We start from the raw sequence: 20,366 nt of genomic DNA, 5'->3' as shown, positions 1-20,366 counted from the left end.
ATTATCATCAAAAGGTTCGGAGAATCTGAAAAAATCACTGCACGTAAGCGGCTAAGCCTGTGACCTTTGATCCTTCAGGCAGTACTGCATCAAGAAGCGACATCAGTGTGTAAAGGATATCACCACATGGGCTCAGGAACACTCCAGAAAATCACTGTCAGTAACTACTGTTTGTCGCTACATCTGTAAGGGCGAGTTAAAACTCTACTATGCAAAGCCAAAGCCATTTATCAACAACACCCAGAAACGCCGCCGGCTTCGCTACAACTTGTTTGATTCTATTATGTCAGCTGGGACAAAATTGCATCTGTACGGTTTTGTCTTGCCTTTTTGAAATACAAATATTTGGCCTGGGGAAAGAAGCTGAAAATGATTGTGTAGGTAAGGCGCATCGGTTGAAATAGAGGAAGCCATCTGAAGTACAAACCCCGTTTCCATATGAGTTGGGAAATTGTGTTAGATGTAAATATAAACGTAATACAATGATTTGCAAATCATTTTCAACCCATATTCAATTGAATATGCTACAAAGACAACATATTTGATGTTCAAACTGATAAACTTTTTTTTTTTGTGCAAATCATCATTAACTTTAGAATTTGATTGGGGCGGCATGGCGTAGTGGGTAGAGCAACCGTGCCAGAAACCTGAGGGTTGCAGGTTCGCTCCCCGCCTCTTACCATCCAAAAATCACTGCCTTTGTGTCCTTGGGCGGGACACTTCACCCTTTGCCCCGGGTGCCACTCACACCGGTGAATTGAATGATGAATGATAGGTGGTGGTCGGAGGGGCCGTTGGCGCAAATTGCAGCCACGCTTCCGTCAGTCTACCCCAGGGCAGCTGTGGCTATGAAAGTAGCTTACCACCACCAGGTGTGAATGAATGATGGGTTCTACATGTAAAGCGACTTTGGGTACTTAGAAAAGCGCTATATAAATCCCAGTTATTATTATTATTATTATTATTATCAGTGTGTAAAGGATATCACCACATGGGCAGGAACAATCCAGAAAACCACTGTCAGTAACTACAGGTCGTCGCATTTGTAAGTGCAAGTTAAAACTCTACTATGCAAAGCCAAAGCCATTTATCAACAACACCCAGAAACGCTGCCGGCTTCGCTACAACTTGTTTGATTCTATTATGTCAGCTGGGACAAAATTGCATCTGTACGGTTTTGTCTTGCCTCTTTGAAATACAAATATTTGACCTGGGGGGAGAAGCTGAAAATGATTGTGTAGGTAAGACGCATCGGTTGAAATAGAGGAAGCCATCTGAAGTACAAACCCCGTTTCCATATAAGTTGGGAAATTGTGTTAGATGTAAATATAAACGTAATACAATGATTTGCAAATCATTTTCAACCCATATTCAGTTGAATATGCTACAAAGACAACATATTTGATGTTCAAACTGATAAACATTTTTTTTTTTTGCAAATAATCATTAACTTTAGAATTTGATGCCAGCAACACGTGACAAAGAAGTTGGGAAAGGTGGCAATAAATACTGATAAAGTTGAGGAATGCTCATCAAACACTTATTTGAAACATCCCACAGGTGAACAGGCAAATTGGGAACAGGTGGGTGCCATGATTGGGTATAAAAGTAAGACTCCATGAAATGCTCAGTCATTCACAAACAAGGATGGGGCGAGGGTCACCACTTTGTCAACAAATGTGTGAGCAAATTGTTGAACAGTTTAAGAAAAACCTTTCTCAACCAGCTATTGCAAGGAATTTAGGGATTTCACCATCTACGGTCACCACATGGGCTCAGGAAGACTTCAGAAACCCACTGTTAGTAACTACAGTTGGTCGCTACATCTGTAAGTGCAAGTTAAAACTCTCCTATGCAAAGCGAAAACCGTTTATCAACAACACCCAGAAACGCTGTCTGCTTCGCTGGGCCTGAGCTCATCTAAGATGGACTGATACAAAGTGGAAAAGTGTTCTGTGGTCTGACGAGTGTACATTTCAAATTGTTTTTGGAAACTGTGGACGTCGTGTCCTCCGGACCAAGGAGGAAAAGAACCATCCGGATTGTTATAGGCGCAAAGTTGAAAAGCCAGCATCTGTGATGGTATGGGGGTGTATTAGTACCCAAGACATGGGTAACTTACACATCTGTGAAGACGCCATTAATGCTGAAAAGTACATACAGGTTTTTGAGCAACATATGTTGCCATCCAAGCAACGTTACCATGGACGCCCCTGCTTATTTCAGCAAGACAATGCCAAGTCACGTGTTACATCAACGTGGCTTCATAGTAAAAGAGTGTGGGTACTAGACTGGCCTGCCTGTAGTCCAGACCTGTCTCCCATTGAAAATGTGTGGCGCATTATGAAGCTTAAAATTCCACAACGTAGACCCCCGGACTGTTGAACAACTTAAGCTGTACATCAAGCAAGAATGGGAAAGAATTCCACCTGAGAAGCTTAAAAAATGTGTCTCCTCAGTTCCCAAACGTTTACTGAGTGTTGTCAAAAAAGAAAGGCCCTGTAACACAGTGGTGAACATGCCCTTTCCCAACTACTTTTGCACGTGTTGCAGCCATGAAATTCTAAGTTAATTATTATTTGCAAAAAAAAATAAAGTTTATGAGTTTAAACATCAAATATATTGTATTTGTAGTGCATTCAATTGAATATGGGTTGAAAAGGATTTGCAAATCATTGTATTCCGTTTATATTTACATCTAACACAATTTCCCAACTCATATGGAAACGGGGTTTGTAGAAATACGATCATTCTCATACGTCTGGCAACGCTGCAGCTGATGATTTTTATTTCGACCCCAAACAAATCGAGAGAATTAACAGCGCCTCCGCCGGTTTGCCTCAGTTGCTTCAAGCTACGATTAATCAATCAATTACACACTATCAATGAATGGATTCAATTCTTCTGACCATTAAGTCAACAGACATTAATCCTAGTGATGGGGAAACATCACCGCGGTGATATAGACATCACACTTATACTGTGTTGGTGTTTCATAATGGGGCCATCTGCTGGATTACAAAATAACTTTTGACCTGAAAATATAATAAATGGTTAGCAATATAACTGTTTTTGACACACACATCAAAGAACACAGTATCAGTCCTTCTGTCTTATAACGCATCGATGTTTCAGTATTATATGAACCATCACTAATAATTCCTCAATTTCTAAACATCACCACTTAAATACCTTTCACCCTTCCAGGGCTCCACAGGGGAACCAGGTTTACCAGGACTACCAGGTCCTCCTGGGTATCCGGGGTACAAAGGGCACAAGGTAAGATCAAACACACCACAGACAATGCAAATTGTAGTCTTTTTTTCCCATTTTATATTCTAGTACTAACATGAATGTATTCCAGGGGGAGTTGGGAGAGCCAGGCCCAAAAGGAAATGAGGTATGATGCTTTTCATGTTTAATATCCTCATATTAGTTGTTGACATAGGAGTTTATGCAAGACTAATTAATTAAATAATTAACTATTAATTCATTGTTGTTATCCCTGCCGGAGAAGTAACATGTTATGAAGAATGAAGCCAAGACAACATTTCATGACAACACATTATATGTGTAAAGCATACTTGCCAACCTTGAGACCTCCGATTTCGGGAGGTGGGGGACGGGGGCGTGGTTGGGGGCGTGGCTAAAAGGGGAGGAGTATATTTACAGCTAGAATTCACCAAGTCAAGTATTTCATATATATATATATATATATATATATATATATATATATATATATATATATATATATAAGAAATACTTGACGTTCAGTGAATTCTAGCTATATATATATATATATATATATATATATATATATATATAAAATAAATACTTGAATTTCAGTGTTCATTTATTTACACATATACACACACATAATACTCATCTACTCATTGTTGAGTTAAGGGTTGAATTGTCCATCCTTGTTCTATTCTCTGTCACTATTTTTCGAACCATGCTGAACACCCGGTCTCTGATGATGCATTGCTGTGTGGCACACACAAAAGTGCTTTCATCAAATGCACTAGATGGCAGTATTGTCCTGTTTAAGAGTGTCACAACATTGCTGTTTACGGCAAACAAACTGCTTTACGGTATACAAAAAAGTGACTGCTGTTGTTGTGTGTTGTTGCCACGCTGGGAGGACATTAATGAAACTGCCTAACAATAAACCCACATAAGAAACCAAGAACTCGCCCTCCATCATTCTATAGTTATAACGTGATTGGGCAGGTACGCTTTTTTATATTGTGGAGGACCTGAGTCCGCCTGAATTTCGGGAGATTTTCGGGAGAAAATTTGTCCCGGGAGGTTTTCGGGAGAGGCGCTGAATTTCGGGAGTCTCCCGGAAAATCCGGGAGGGTTGGCAAGTATGGTGTAAAGATAATGCAAGGCATATACTGTATACTGTACTCATATTCATAATAACGTCAAAGTATTCCACCTAGGGCTGGGCGATATGGCCTTTTATTAATATCTCGATATTTTTAGGCCATGTCACGATACTTGATATATATCTCGATATTTTGCCTTAGTCTTGAATGAACACTTGATGCATATAATCACAGCAGTATGATGATTCTTTGTGTCTAAAATAAAACATTCTTGTTCATACTGCATTAATATATGCTCATTTTAAACTTTCATGCAGAGAAGGAAATCACAACTAAGTCAATTTACCAAAACTGTATTTATTAAACAGTTATTAAGCAGTGGCACAAACATTCATGTCATTTCAAAACAGAAAGTGCAAGATTGTCAGAGACATTTTAAAACAAGCCATAAGTGCACTTTTGTGCATGATGTCACTAAGATGACATATCAAAACAACACTAAATTAAAGTGCACTTTTTGTACAGAACGCCACTACAATATTTTAAAACAAATAAAGTGCACTTTTGTGCATATGTCACACAAGATATTTAAATAACTGTCAAATAAAAATGAGCTGCATAATAGGAAATCAAAGAGTGTATGTCCTTCGCTATGTGGTAGGTTTCTGCGGACGTTATCTCCTTCTGTTGTTGACTATTTTTTTCATACGGTGTTGATGTGGAAATGAAAGACGCCAGGCTAGAATTGGGTCAGTGCTGGTTGCTTCGGCATTTTGTGGGTGTGGCACCGGCCGGAGATGTTGACATGCGGAGTTTCAAGCACTCTTCATTCTCTAGCAAGTGATGCTACTTTTTGTAGCAACGCTTTTGCCGCATACTTTACATATTATGGTTGTCTGTTCGACATATTCCCGCTTGAAGCCAAACCACCGCCAGACGATGGACCCCGTGCTGTTTTTCTTGGAAATTAATTATTCTTCCTCCATTTGTTACCAGATTGGCACCCTCTCTCTCTCGTATTACCACTCGCACCGCTCCGCTTGCACCACCTGCCACTGCTGACGTTACCCATGCTGCTACCTCTCTGCTCGGCGAGGGCGTATGACGTTGCACGCGCGACAGTATGTGACGTATGTAAGAAGGTGCGCTTGTTTTATCCTTCTGTGAGAAGGAGAGACAAGAAAGAGTGAGAAAAGCCTGTAGTGTAATGCCCTCAGTTAAAAGCAACTGCATGAGAACATATACTCGAATACTCACGAAATAGTAGTTTCCTACATCGCACAGAGACAAACCCGCGATATATCGAGTACATTCGATATATCGTCCAGCCCTAGTTCCACCAGAACCTCCCATTGGAAACAAAGATTACACGTACAAAAACATTATTTACCTTTTTTAAAACGGCTCGAACCGATTGTGTTGCTATGGTCTCTGCAAAGCTTGTATTATTACACGCATGCTATACATCCATGTAACCGGAAGAACATCAGCTAACCAATTTTAGAAGAACCAATTTTTTTGTTTGTTTTAAAAAGGCTAAGATAATGTTTTACATATATTTAAATACAATCAACATAACTTTTTTGTTATATTATATAATTCTGCTGTATTTTTCAATTGTTGCTGCTGCATTTATTACTACAATGTAACACAGGTTACACTTTGTACAAACCCCGTTTCCATATGAGCTGGGAAATGGTGTTAGATGTAAATATAAACGGAATACAATGATTGGCAAATCATTTTCAACCCATATTCAGTTGAATATGCTGCGAAGACAACATATTTGATGTTCAAACTGATAAACATTTAGAATTTGATGCCAGCAACACGTGACAAAGAAGTTGGGAAAGGTGGATATAAATACTGATAAAGTTGAGGAATGCTCATCAAACACTTATTTGGAACATCCCACAGGTGAACAGGCAAATTGGGAACAGGTGGGTGCCATGATTGGGTATAAAAGTAGATTCCATGAAATGCATTCACAAACAAGGATGGGGCGAGGGTCACCACTTTGTCAACAAATGCGTGAGCAAATTGTTGAACAGTTTAAGAAAAACCTTTCTCAACCAGCTATTGCAAGGAATTTAGGGATTTCACCATCTATGGTCCGTAATATCATCAAAGGGTTTAGAGAATCTGGAGAAATCACTGCACGTAAGCAGCTAAGCCCGTGACCTTCGATCCCTCAGGCTGTACTGCATCAACAAGCGACATCAGTGTGTAAAGGATATCACCACATGGGCTCAGGAACACTTCAGAAACCCACTGTCAGTAACTACAGTTGGTCGCTACATCTGTAAGTGCAAGTTAAAACTCTCCTATGCAAGGCGAAAACCGTTTATCAACAACACCCAGAAACGCCGTCGGCTTTGCTGGGCCTGAACTCATCTAAGATGGACTGATACAAAGTGGAAAAGTGTTCTGTGGTCTGACGAGTCCACATTTCAAATTGTTTTTGGAAACTGTGGACGTCGTGTCCTCCGGACCAAAGAGGAAAAGAACCATCCGGATTGTTATAGGCGCAAAGTTGAAAAGCCAGCATCTGTGATGGTATGGGGGTGTATTAGTGCCCAAGACATGGGTAACTTACACATCTGTGAAGGCGCCATTAATGCTGAAAGGTACATACAGGTTTTGGAGCAACATATGTTGCCATCCAAGCAATGTTACCATGGACGCCCCTGCTTATTTCAGCAAGACAATGCCAAGCCACGTGTTACATCAACGTGGCTTCATAGTAAAAGAGTGCGGGTACTAGACTGGCCTGCCTGTAGTCCAGACCTGTCTCCCATTAAAAATGTGTGGCGCATTATGAAGCCTAAAATACCACAACGGAGACCCCCGGACTGTTGAACAACTTAAGCTGTACATCAAGCAAGAATGGGAAAGAATTCCACCTGAGAAGCTTAAAAAATGTGTCTCCTCAGTTCCCAAACGTTTACTGAGTGTTGTTAAAAGAAAAGGCCATGTAACACAGTGGTGAACATGCCCTTTCCCAACGAATTTGGCACGTGTTGCAGCCATGAAATACTAAGTTGATTATTATTTGCAAAAAAAAAATAAAGTTAACGAGTTTGAACATCCAATATCTTGTCTTTGTAGTGCATTCAACTGAATATGGGTTGAAAAGTATTTGCAAATCATTGTATTCCATTTATATTTACATCTAACACAATTTCCCAACTCAAATGGAAACGGGGTTTGTACATCCCTGGTTTATTTTCATAAATTATTCTGCCCTCTTTAAATGTTGGAATTTAGTTTGACAGATAGGTCAACAGTAATTAGATACATCAGATAAAGGCAAACAAATTCCAGATGGAAACAACTTCTAACTTAATGTTGCTTATTATAGACTCCACGATGAAGGTACTGTAAAACTAAGCACACCAAGTACGCATACATGTTGGAATCATGTTAAATCAACAATACAGTGTGGTATCAACTGAAAAAAGCAATGGAACCATACAGGATAAAAGGTTGGCACTAATTTCAATAGCTTAATGCTAACATACAATGGAAGATCCCATTGACAGGCTAACGAAAATTAGCATTGCGAATGTTTAACAAATGTTATTTAGATAGAACAAAATTGAAAGCAGAAAATGTATTTCTACTTAAAGAAATATATTCGTCAAACTGTAGAAATAAATATTTACGCTACCTTTGTACTACTTGGCCAATCTGCTGTGTGCTGAGTAACTAGGAAAGCCTGTTGCTCACACTATCATGACTTTCCGTCTTAATTTTCTGTGTTTGGCTGGTTCTTCTTTAGATGGTAAATGGGTTACACTTGTATAGCACTTTTTTTACTTTTAAGGTACTCAAAGCACTTCAGTGGCCTAGTGGTTAGAGTGTCCACCCTAAAATCGGTAGCTTGTGAGTTCAAACCCCGGCCGAGTCATACCAAAGACTATAAAAATGGACCCGTTCACTCCCTGCTTGGCACTCAGCATCAAGGGTTGGAATTGGGGATTAAATCACCAAAAATGATTCCCGGGCGCGGCACCGCTGCTGCCCACTGCTCCCCTCACCTCCCAGGGGGTGATCAAAGGGGATGGGTCAAATGCAGAGGACACATTTCCCCACACTTAGTGTGTGTGACAATCATTGCTACTTTGACATTATTTCCACATTTGCCCATTCACACACTGAGGCCCTAACCATGACCCATCAGGAGCAAGGGTGACGTTTCTTGCTCCAGGACACAACGGACGTGACTAGGTTGCTGGCACGGCCCCTCTACCAACCGAGCCACGCCGTCCTGTCCCATTATCTAGCGCTCTTATTTTTTTATTACCACTTTCTATCTTCTGCCAGTTGATCTCTGCTCCACAGTGCTTTGTTTCCATCTGCTCCTGATTAAGGATCTAGAGACTGACCTGTCCCTGATCACTAATCAGGGGTGTTCTTATACCAGCAGCTGCTTCCCTCCAGCATTGGTATATTGCATTGTGCTTATAGAATGTTTGCAATGGTTATTTTGTGCCAAATCCTACTATCTCTTGTGATTTGTGCCTCCTAATCCACTCTTGGTATAATTATTGCGTGTTTTTAAAAACACTGGTCCATTGCCCTGACCATGCTGGTGCTCCCTTAGTTGTCCCGAACAAAAAGACTGCTGACCTTCACATCACCGGCCTTCTCTGCATCTTAGGGTCACAGTACAAGCCACCATGATACATGTTTTTTTTGGGGTTGCTCATTCGGAGGATAACAAGAACAAGAGGAGACTAATTTATTGTAGGTTTTCAAATATGCGGTATCCCCGCCAGGACGTTATGTAGTCGTTGCCGTTGGTTTGTTTGTCTTCTACAAAATAACTCAAACAGTTATATGCGGATTTTCGTGAACATTTCAGTTTCATTAAATGCAATAACAGCAAGTGATTACATTTTGGGGCTGATCCTGTTATGTTCGAGGCGCATACTTTCCCCAGGATGCAGAAGGACGTCAGGAAGCATCGTGCAGGTAAGATGACGATTTATTCTCCAGTCTGTGCTAGGAAAGCTCAAGGTAACATAAACATAACCCAAAAGGCACAGGAGTCAACCAATAGAGTAGGTAGTAAAAAAACATAACTGTCGCGTGTTGCGAACAAGACTGCTAGAATCAGTGGAGAACGAGGAAGGTCTAAATAGCTCGCTGATTAGTGATCAGGAGCAGCTGAGCGTCCTGACCACTAACCAGAAGCAGGTGCAACAAATTAGTGTCCATGGCAACAAAGGGAGCATAGGAACAGGAATGAACACTAAACTAAGCAGATAAGACCAAACATGACAGATCGGATGATTTCTACTTTGTTACCTTACATTTATGTGTGTGTGTATGCTAGCTGTCACGCCTCCACCCACAGAGACAAAGAGAGTGGATGACTGACCAGAGGCTTCAGTCTGTTTCTGTCATCCCGCTGTAGATAACTCAAAAAGTTATGGGTACATTTTGATAACATTTTTGGGAATTGTCAGAAATGGGATAAGGATCCAAATCACCATCTGGATTCAGGACTTTTTTCGAATAGGAGGTACCGTATTTTTCGGACTATAAATCGCAGTTTTTTTTTCATAGTTTGGCCGGGGGTGCGACTTATACTCAGGAGCGACTTATGTGTGAAATTATTAACACATTACCGTAAAATATCAAATAATATTATTTAGTTCATTCACGTAAGAGACTAGACGTATAAGATTTCATGGGATTTAGTGATTAGGAGTGAGAGATTGTTTGGTAAATGTATAGCATGTTCTATATGTTATAGTTATTTGAATGACTCTTACCATAATATGTTACGTTAACATACCAGGCACGTTCTCAGTTGGTTATTTATGCGTCATATAACGTACACTTATTCAGCCTGTTGTTCACTATTCTTTATTTAATTTAAATTGCCTTTCAAATGTCTATTCTTGGTGTTGGGTTTTTTCAAATACATTTTCCCCCAAAAATGCGACTTATACTCCAGTGCGATTTATATGTTTTTTTCCTTCTTTATTATGCATTTTCGGCAGGTGCGACTTATACTACGGAAAATACGGTAGGTCCTGGCAGAGGTCTGCGCTCTCCAAGTGCTTTTTTAACTTGAATGATGTTTTGGATTGCTATAACATATTTAATCATTAGCGACCCAAGGTGCATTGGCCGCAATTACTCTAAACCAGGGATGTCAAACGTACGTCCCATGGGCCGTATAAGGCCCGCAAACAGGTTTAACGTGGGGGCGGTATGGCATAGTGGGTAAAGCGGCCGTGCCAGAAACCTGAGGGTTGCAGGTTCGCTCCCCGCCTATAGACATCTAAATTGCTGCCGTTGTGTCCTTGGGCAGGACACTTCACCCTTGCCCCTGGTGCCGCTCACACTGGTGAATGAACGACAGGTGGTGGTTGGAGGGGCCGTAGGCGCAAACTGGCAGCCTCTCTTTCGTCAGTCTACCCCAGGGCAGCTGTGGCTACAAATGTAGCTTACCACCACCAGGTGTGAATGAATGATGGGTTACCACTTCTCTGTGAGCGCTTTGAGTATCTAATAATAGAAAAGCGCGATATAAAATCTAATCCATTATTAATATTATGAATCCGGTGTTCGCTAAATAAACTGCAATTTTTTTAATGAAATAAACTGCTGTCCTAAATGTGTCCACTGGATGTCGCAATAGCAATTCAAGCGTAATCGACGTCACACATCACACTGTTCAGCTGACTTTAAGCGCCCTCTGGATTGGCTGCCGCTACTCCAATCAGCACAGGTGAAAGCAATCAGCTGCTCCTGTTGTGGCTGGCATTAAACTAATGCTGTAACGACGCACAATACCATATTTAATTGGAAATTATCCACCCAACAGATAAAATAAAGGACCGGCAAGATTTGTTTGTTTGATCCTCTTTGTAGTTCCGTGAAGTGCTTGCAATTTGTTGCCGACACGATGCGCACCCTGAACTCCATTGTAAAAATGTGTTTTCACATTTGTTGTTTGTTCTATTTTATTTTATGCTTAAATCTAGCATGTTCACATTAGTTGAATTTGTAGTTATGTTACCTTTATTTCAGCTATTGTGGTGTCATTTTGACAATTGCTTTGATAATATAATAATTGTAGTATTTGAATGGCGATAAATTATAGTTTTCTGGCAGTTGTGGCAGCCACCAATGCGGCAGTTTGAGGAAACACTCAATTACTTTTCCAAACACGTCTTAAATGGGGAACTGCCAACATGAAAATGCTAAACAGGAAGTGCTTAAAGTTGAATGGCTTTGTAAATATATTAGGACAAAGTCTAATTTCAACTAACTTGAAGTGTTTTGCCAAGAGGTTTATTTGTAATGTGGTCATTTTCAGAACGGGCTTGTTCTTTTTTGGCAAAAGTAAGACTAAGAAAACAGTTGTGAAGTTGTCTTTATTTTTTAATCATTACGTGTCAGGTTCAAACACTGATGACATCTATTAAACAGACAAGAAACAATGAATCATGCAGAGACAGAGTTCAATTTAGCTCATGAGGAGAATGAATGGAGCTGCACACTTAGTCACAGTCTTGCCCTACGCTCTAAGGTACAGCTCCCGCGTCCTATGTATTCAGGAGTTCCCCAGTCAACATCACTGAGGCCGCCTCTAAAAGGAGTGGTCACACATCATGCAAAGCAGCTCCAGTACGCACAATACGTGACGGAATGTGCTGGGACCTTGTGATTTTGCCTTGTCTCTGCTTCGTCTGCGTGCTGTCGTCTTATCTTCGTTGAGGTCCTTGAAGTCCTTGGCTGTTAGCAGGCTAAAACAAAGACAAGAAGTTTTGTCCTTGCACAGATAAAAAAAAGTACAGCTTGAGCACAGTAGCTAATAACTATAGCAACGGACTTTAAGCATACTAAAGTTGTGTGATAATATATACATAATTATTCTAACATTTTGCCATGATTTTACCAGTTCGGCCCGCGTGGAAACAGATTTTCCTCCATGCAGCCCCTGAGATAAAATGACTTTGACACCTCTGCACTAAACTATGAAGTCAATGAAAAGGCCTACTGAAACCCACTACTACCGACCACGCAGTCTGATAGTTTATATATCAATGATGAAATCTTAACATTGCAACACATGCCAATACTAAAGTGCAATTTTAAATTTTGCGCAAAATATCCTGCTGAAAACGTCTCGGTATGATGACGCCTGCGCGTGACGTCACGGATTGTAGAGGACATTTTGGGACAGCATGGTGGCCAGCTATTAAGTCGTCTGTTTTCATCGCAAAATTTCACAGTATTCTGGACATCTGTGTTGGTGAATCTTTTGCAATTTGTTCAATGAACAATGGAGACAGCAAAGAAGAAAGCTGTAGGTGGGAAGCGGTGTATTGCGGCAGGTGTTGTGCCGGATACGCGCCCCCACCGTAGAATGCACCCCCTGACTGTTGCGCCGGATAACACAGCCGGTGTTTCATTGTTTACATTCCCGAAAGATGACAGTCAAGCTTTACCATTGGCCTGTGGAGAACTGGGACAACAGAGACTCTTACCAGGAGGACTTTGAGTTGGATATGCAGACGCGGTACCGTGACTATGCATGCAGCTGCGGCTTCCAAACATTTGATCGCTTGCCCGTACGTGCGTGCCGCTATGTGCATGTCACGTACGTGACTTTGGGGACTTTAAGGAAATATATGTGCTGTATGAACTTTGGGGAGGTGAACGGTACTTTGGGCTGTGGGATTGAGTGTGTTGTGCAGGTGTTTGAGTTGTATTGGCGGGTTATATGGACGGGAGGGGGGAGGTGTTTGTTATGCGGGATTAATTTGTGGCATATTAAATATAAGCCTGGTTGTGTTGTGGCTAATAGAGTATATATATGTCTTGTGTTTATTTACTGTTTTAGTCATTCCCAGCTGAATATCAGGTCCCACCCGCCTCTCACAGCATCTTCCCTATCTGAATCGCTCCCACTGCCCTCTAGTCCTTCACTCTCACTTTCCTCATCCACAAATCTTTCATCCTCGCTCAAATTAATGGGGAAATCGCCGCTTTTTAGGTCCGAATCGCTCTCGCTGCTGGTGGCCATGATTGTAAACAATGTGCAGATGTGAGGAGCTCCACAACCTGTGACGTCACGCTACTCGTCTGCTACTTCCGGTACAGGCAAGGCTTTTTTTATCAGCGACCAAAAGTCGCAAACTTTATCGTCGATGTTCTCTACTAAATCCTTTCAGCAAAAATCGGGCAATATCGCGAAATGATCAAGTATGACACAGAATGGACCTGCTATCCCCGTTTAAATAAGAAAATCGTATTTCAGTAGGCCTTTGTTAAACTATTGGAATCAGACTATTTTTAATATTTAATTTATGTTATTTTTTTTATCATATTTCATAATGCCTGACTTGCCTCCCCTGATTTAGACTAACCATCAAAATTTCCCCTTTAATTTGCTACCAAGATCATCCATGTGGACCTCGTAGATCTATGCAGTGAAAAATATGATTTATTCTGATACATATTTTCATACACGGCGGCTTTTGACTTTTTAACATGTTTTAGACAAAGAACATTATATATCTTATAACTTACAGTATGAGAACAGAAGAGTGGGGGGAAAAAGAGACTTCAAATGGTCCAGCTGTCACGCATCATTTGGAAAGCAGTCCGCACAATTTTTTATACGGCTTGAAAGACAATGACAGTTATGGAACACTGGTGTTTGGTTCTCTTCTCGGCTTTATGAGGTGCAGCACCCAAACAGAAGCTTATAAAACGTCTGTGCACCAACAAATATTTCACTCCCAACTGCTGCCAACCAAGACTTTATAGGCTCGTTTCCAAGACATACTGCATTCCAGAAAACCGGACATTAAAATGTGTGGCAAGGCGGGACAAAGACAGGAAGCCTTTTCTAATTTGACAAGTACTTGGATTGTTTTCTTTAGTTTTTTTTTCTTTTTTTTAAACTGGCTGTTTTCCCATCAGAATTGAGATGACTAACAGGTAATGCGACAAGCCACCAGGGGGCAGCAAGTCTCCTGACCTTAGTTGTTTCCACTTTTATGGAAGCCAACTGAAAGTGTCATCTGACAGCAAGTCGCTGACATAATGATACATAATATCATACGTATCCATATTATAGAAATATGTTTTAAACGGTGCAGCTTTGTGCTTCAACTTATTAACGCCCTCAGTGACTTATCCCTCTGAGAGCCAACGTGCCCTGCAGTGGACATTTGTGTTTTCCATAACACTGTCATTTTTTGTTTTGTTTTAAGAAATAGAGCAAAAACAAATGTCCACTGCAGAGTATGCTAATTCTCAAGAGCAAATGGGAAACAGTTGAGACTTTGTCAGTGTGGTTTTGTCATGAAAGCTCATTTAAACCTATTTAACAATTCTAATGCTATATTTTACACTTTAAGAGATTTTATTAGGGATGCACAATTCACCAGATGGCAGTAGAGTGTTTAATATCTTAAAATGTGTTTTTTTTTTTGGCAATTCCAACTTTGACCACACCGTCTGTTGCTATGTAGAGTGGCGCTTTCCATCATTTTCATCAGACTGCATTGCAAAATGACTAACCCACCCACCTTCATTATATGCGAGATCCACCCATGCGGCCATATGACTCCCTTCCCTAATGTAAGTGTAGTGTGTGCACACCTGGAGGCAAGCAAGAGCCAAACATACAAACCCCGTTTCCATATGAGTTGGGAAATTGTGTTAGATGTAAATATAAATGGAATACAATGATTTGCAAATCCTTTTCAACCCATATTCAATTGAATGCACTACAAAGACAAGATATTTGATGTTCAAACTCATAAACTTTTTTTTTTGTTTTGCAAATAATAATTAACTTAGAATTTCATGGCTGCAACACGTGCCAAAGTAGTTGGGAAAGGGCATTTTCACCACTGTGTTACATGGCCTTTCCTTTTAACAACACTCAGTAAACGTTTGGGAACTGAGGAGACACATTTTTGAAGCTTCTCAGGTGGAATTCTTTCCCATTCTTGCTTGATGTACAGCTTAAGTTGTCCAACAGTCCGGGGGTCTCCGTTGTGGTATTTTAGGCTTCATAATGCGCCACACATTTTCAATGGGAGACAGGTCTGGACTACAGGCAGGCCAGTCTAGTACCCGCACTCTTTTACTATGAAGCCATGTTGATCTAACACGTGGCTTGGCATTGTCTTGCTGAAATAAGCAGGGGCGTCCATGGTAACGTTGCTTGGATGGCAACATATGTTGCTCTAAGACCTGTATGTACCTTTCAGCATTAATGGCACCTTCACAGATGTGTAAGTTACCCATGTCTTGGGCACTAATACACCCCCATACCATCACACATGCTGGCTTTTCAACTTTGCGCCTATAACAATCCGGATGGTTCTTTTCCTCTTTGGTCCAGAGGACACGATGTCCACAGTTTCCAAAAACAATTTGAAATGTGGACTCGTCAGACCACAGAACACTTTTCCACTTTGTATCTGTTCATCTTAGATGAGCTCAGGCCCAGCGAAGCCGACGGCGTTTCTGGGTGTTGTTGATAAACGGTTTTCGCCTTGCATAGGAGAATTTTAACTTGCACTTACAGATGTAGCGACCAACTGTAGTTACTGACAGTGGGTTTCTGAAGTGTTCCTGAGCCCATGTGGGGATATCCTTTACACATTGATGTTGCTTGTTGATGCAGTATAGCCTGAGGGATCAAAGGTCACGGGCTTAGCTGCTTGCGTGCAGTGATTTCTCCAGATTCTCTGAACCCTTTGATATTACGGACCGTAGATGGTGAAATCCCTAAATTCCTTGCAATAGCTGCTTGAGAAAGGTTTTTCTTAAACTGTTCAACAATTTGCTCACGCATTTGTTGACAAAGTGGTGACCCTCGCCCCATCCTTGTTTGTGAATGACTGAGCATTTCATGGAATCTACTTTTATACCCAATCATGGCACCCACCTGTTCCCAATTTGCCTGTTCATCTGTGGGATGTTCCAAATAAGTGTTTGATGAGCATTCCTCAACTTTATCAGTATTTATTGCCACCTTTCCCAACTTCTTTGTCACGTGTTGCTGGCATCAAATTCTAAAGTTAATGATTATTTGCAACAAAAAAAAGTTTATCAGTTTGAACATCAAATATGTTGTCTTTGTAGCATATTCAACTGAATATGAGTTGAAAAGGATTTGCAAATCATTGTATTCCGTTTATATTTACATCCAACACAATTTCCCAACTCATATGGAAACGGGGTTTGTAGTTGGATATGACAAAGAGTGCCCGTGGATTTTGTGCAGACAAAAGTCAGTATCTTCAACGATGGTCAAGGTGTGATTATTTCCACGAGGAAATTACATATCGCTTTAGCCCTCGGGTCGTCTATGGCAAACTTTTCGTCTCGATTCATCTCAACTTTGCTATGGAAAAGGGCGAACGGCAGGTTTTTGCACGAATGCAAGCTTGTTACATGAGGCCCCAGGAAAGGAAATAACACCAAGCACAGAAAAATAAGCACAAGTTCAAAACTGTCATGGAGGATCATGACAGCAGTGATAGGAAAAGCCTTTCTTTGCTTCTTTTGCAGCATGCATATTCATTAATTAAAACGTAGATATTTATTTCTCGTGTATTCGTATTGCTTCAAAACATGTAGATGATTAAATTCAGGTTTGAGTCAAATGCCGATAAATGGTCTATTTTTGATCTTTGTTTATATATTATAGTGTGCATTAAAGGGGTCATATTATTATTATTTTTTTCTAAATGTAAAACACTTCCTTGTGGTCTACATAACATGTAATGGTGGTTCTTTGGTCAAAATGTTGCATAGATTATGTTTTACAGATCATCTTCAAGCCGCTTTCTGACAGTTGCTTCCGTATGCGCCGTTTTGTGGGCGGTCTTATTTATGTGGCTCACCTTCGACAGCGTCTTCTCCCCGTCATCTTTGTTGTAGCGGTGTAGCGTGCAAGGACGGGGGTGGAAGAAGTGTAAAAAGATGGAGCTAACTGTTTTGATGACATTCACACTTTACTTAAATCAATAACGGAGCAGCATCTCCTCATCCGGAAACAACACCGGAAATTTGTCCCCTGTAAAACCGTCCGACCACAACTCTCTAATAACTAAAGTTCCTTGGGTGAATAAAGTTAACTCACTACACCGGTATGTTTTAGCGCTTTCATGGCAAGTTTACTGACAGACATAAGTAAGAACTTTACACTACTTTATATTACAAATGGCAACAGCGGAGGATGAATGTCCCATAACAAGAAGATTAAGAAAAAAAAGAAGCTTATTGACTACGGCGTCAATACAGGCTACAAAGGCGGAGACGTGCAATTTTTCAGGATTTATGCAGATCCTAAATACAGATCAGCAGGTACCAGAAGGTAAGAAAAGTTGCTTTTGCATAATATTGCGAAACAAAATGCTAGATAATATCCATCCATCCATCCATCTTCTTCCGCTTATCCGAGGTCGGGTCGCGGGGGCAGCAGCCTAAGCAGGGAAGCCCAGACTTCCCTCTCCCCTGCCACTTCATCCAGCTCTTTCCGGGGGATCCCGAGGCGTTCCCAGGCCAGCCGGGAGACATAGTCTTCCCAACGTGTCTTGGGTCTGCCCCGTGGCCTCCTACCGGTTGGACGTGCCCTAAACACCTCCCTAGGGAGGCGTTCGAGTGGCATCCTGACCAGATGCCTGAACCCACCTCATCTGGCTCCTCTTGATGTGGAGGAGCAACGGCTTTACTTTGAGCTCCCCACCTGATGACAGAGCTTCTCACCCTATCTCTAAGGGAGAACTCTGCCACCTGGCGGAGGAAACTCATTTCAGCCGCTTGTACCCGTGATCTTGTCTTTTCGGTCATAACCCAAAGCCCATGACCATAGGTGAGGATGGGAACGTAGATCGACCGGTAAATTGAGAGCTTGTCCATCCGGTTTAGCTCCTTCTTCACCACAACGGATCGATACAGCGTCCGCATTACTGAAGACGCCGCCTGTCGATCTCACGATCCACTCTTCCCTCACTCGTGAACAAGACTCAGAGGTACTTGAACTCCTGCACTTGGGGCAGGGTCTACTCCGCAACCCGGAGATGGCACTCCACCTTTTTCCGGACGAGAACCATGGACTCGGACTTGGAGGTGCTGATTCTCATCCCAGATAATATGCCTTACCTTATACACACACTATAATAATACTCGTATGTTGAAGCACATCAAGCGATGCGACTTCATAGCTTACCAAAGTCGGACTAAAACATTTTGATAGATTTTTGAACGCCGTGTGTAATGCTCTATATCAGGGGTCACCAACCTTTTTGAAACCAAGAGCTACTTCTTGGGTACTGATTAATGCGATGGGCTACCAGTTTGATACACACTTAAATAAATTGCCAGAAATAGCCAATTTGCTCAATTTACCTTTAACTCTATGTTATTATTAATAATTAATGATATTTATCTTTGTGGAAACACTGATCATCTTAATGATTTCTCACAATAAATATATATAGAAACAGATAAATATCAATATGCAACACTTTATTTGTATATTTTCTCCAAGTGCACATTTTTCAAATTGAACATTTTCAAATGATCACTTCTAAAGACAGTCTTGTGAAATCACAATATCCCATTTTAACTAGCTAGCCACTAACATTTTTTTTAACAAATCATGAATTACTTTGCACCATGTTTGTACAAATAATAACATAAAATACAAAAGTCAACTCTCAAATTTTTAAATAAATCATGTCACACTTTGAACTGGACACCAAATCTGTTATCTGTTTCTTTGTCAGTTAGTGAAGACCAAGTCTCTAAAATATTTTCTTGGATTTTCAAATTATATTTGAGTTTTGTCTCTCTTAGAATCAAAAATGTCGAGCAAAGCGAGACCAGCTTGCTACTAAATAAATACAATTTAAAAAATAGAGGCAGCTCACTGGTAAGTGCTGCTATTTGAGCTATTTTTAGAACAGGCCAGCGGGCTACTCATCTGGTCCTTACGGGCACCACGTTGGTGACCCCTGCTCTATATTTTCAATATAACATATAAAATGTTGGTGTTTTCATATTGCCATCATAGTGCAGTCTACACGTATCTCTTATGTTTGACTGCCATCTATTAATCACACTTATCATTACACCATGTACCAAATAAAGTAGCTTCGAGGTGGGTAAGCTCAACCGAACTTATTCCGTACATTAGGCGCACGGGGTTATAAGGTGCATTGTCGAGTTTTGAAAAAAAAAAAAAAGTCCGGAAAATACGATAATATAAATTGCGTCAATCGGCCAACTGTCAGAGTTTGTTGGTGACGAACCCCAAGATGCAGAGATGACGGCAGGCATTGAGCAAGAAAACATGATTTAATTAAACACTATGGCAAAAAAACAAACAAAAGGGTAACAACAAAAGGCGCGCACAAGGCGGAGAACAAACTTGGCTATGAACTAAAATAGCAAAAATGTTAACTGTGGACAAGAAACAAAAACACTTACTGTGACACGAAGGAACTATGACATGAGCAGAGTGAACAAAAGTAGACAGAGCTACAACGACAGGTAGTAGTGACAACAAGTATTAGCGACAATGACACTAAAATAATCCAGCACTGACTGGAGGGGAAAGCAGGTTTAAATAGCAGCTGGCTGATTGACACCAGGTGTGGCCAGGTGCCAATCAGCCGCAGCTGAGGGGAAGCAGCACTCAGGGAGACAATGAGGAAATAACCAAAATAAGAGCGTTGACAGGAAATGACAGAGGAAAAACTAAAACTTGACTAAACTGTCAGGGACAAGCCTGACACCAACAAGATGTCCGTTATGTGTTACTTTTGGGTTAAATGTCGGACAGATAGATGTCAAAAGGCATCTGTGAAATGTGTGTAGCAGTTAATTCCTGCTTATTATGCAGATCCATTAGCTACCACTGAGTAGTTAGCGGTTAATCAAAGTCACAGAGGAGCTGAGGCCCAAAACTGCGCAAACCCGTAAATAAATGCTGCAAAACGCAACAGGATTCCAATGCGAGCAGTCAACCGC

At 40.9% G+C, this 20,366-nt stretch overlaps 1 protein-coding gene across 1 annotated transcript in view; it reads left to right on the top strand.

The window, feature by feature from the left end:
* The window catches only part of LOC133609791 (uncharacterized), a 205,355-nt gene that overhangs the window by 129,967 nt on the left and 55,022 nt on the right, over window positions 1–20,366 (top strand). Inside the window, exons 10-11 of the mRNA XM_061965742.2 lie at window positions 3,208–3,279; window positions 3,365–3,400. Of these exons, the coding sequence (XP_061821726.1) occupies window positions 3,208–3,279; window positions 3,365–3,400 (108 nt within the window). The remainder of the gene's footprint in view (window positions 1–3,207; window positions 3,280–3,364; window positions 3,401–20,366) is intronic.

This window comes from Nerophis lumbriciformis, linkage group LG07 (genome assembly GCF_033978685.3).
Source record: "Nerophis lumbriciformis linkage group LG07, RoL_Nlum_v2.1, whole genome shotgun sequence".
NCBI classification, from domain to species: Eukaryota; Metazoa; Chordata; class Actinopteri; order Syngnathiformes; family Syngnathidae; genus Nerophis; species Nerophis lumbriciformis.
This window is presented reverse-complemented; position numbering and strand designations above follow the sequence as displayed.